This window comes from Aspergillus caelatus (assembly GCF_009193585.1).
Source record: "Aspergillus caelatus strain CBS 763.97 unplaced genomic scaffold BDV27scaffold_30, whole genome shotgun sequence".
Taxonomy (NCBI): Eukaryota; Fungi; Ascomycota; class Eurotiomycetes; order Eurotiales; family Aspergillaceae; genus Aspergillus; species Aspergillus caelatus.
In genome coordinates, this window is record NW_022475293.1 from 198,949 (window position 1) to 199,695 (window position 747).

General features: G+C 49.4%; 1 protein-coding gene across 1 annotated transcript in view; it reads left to right on the plus strand.

Moving 5' to 3' along the window:
* The window catches only part of BDV27DRAFT_62768 (Bys1 family protein), a 985-nt gene extending 256 nt beyond the window's left edge, over positions 1 to 729 (plus strand). The window contains exon 1 of the mRNA XM_032077139.1: positions 1 to 729. This exon is cut by the window's left edge and continues 256 nt beyond it. Coding sequence (XP_031930946.1) covers positions 1 to 491 — 491 coding nt within the window. The 3' untranslated portion in view covers positions 492 to 729.
* Positions 730 to 747: the final 18 nt, after the last annotated feature.

The window sequence follows — 747 nt, forward strand, 5'->3', positions numbered from 1 at the left end:
ACTACCAAAACCAAACCGACTACCAAAACCAAACCGACTACCAAAACCAAACCGACTACCAAAACCAAACCGACGACCAAAAAATCGAAGCCACGCAACTCGGCCACGCAATCGTCCGCAACAACTGCGCATTCCCAATCTACCTCTGGTCCGTATCCTCGACCGTCAGCGAGCAGCAAAACATAACCCAGGGCGCCCTCTACGCCGAGACATTCCGACAGGATCCGCAAACCGGCGGCGTGAGCATCAAGCTCACGAATGTGCCGAACGGGCTCTCGACTTCGGCGCCGCAGACTATCTTCGCGTATACCCTTGTCGCGGATAGGGTTTGGTATGATTTGTCGGATGTCTTTGGAGATCCGTTTAGGGGTAGTAGGGTGTTTTTGGATGGGGAGGTTACGGACATTGTTTGGGAGAGGGGGGTGCCGCCTGCTGTGTCTAGGGTTGGGGTTCAGAGGGCTGGGGTGGATTTGGTTTTGACGATTTGTTAGGTAGGGACCTTTTAATAAGGGTGGGTTTAGAGAGTTGTTTTCTTGGAGGGATATTAGATAGTGGATGGTGGGATGCTTGGATGTGGTTCATGAGGGTGATCGGATTTAATGGTTATGTTTGGTTTTTGTAAGTTATCGGAAACTAGAATGATGCTTAGCTAGTTATTGTAATGGGTTGGTTGCGCAAGGGAGATCGTCATTCCTTACAGTCCTCGTCAGTTCTACTCAGCTTAGAAATGAAGGATAACCAAAAAAA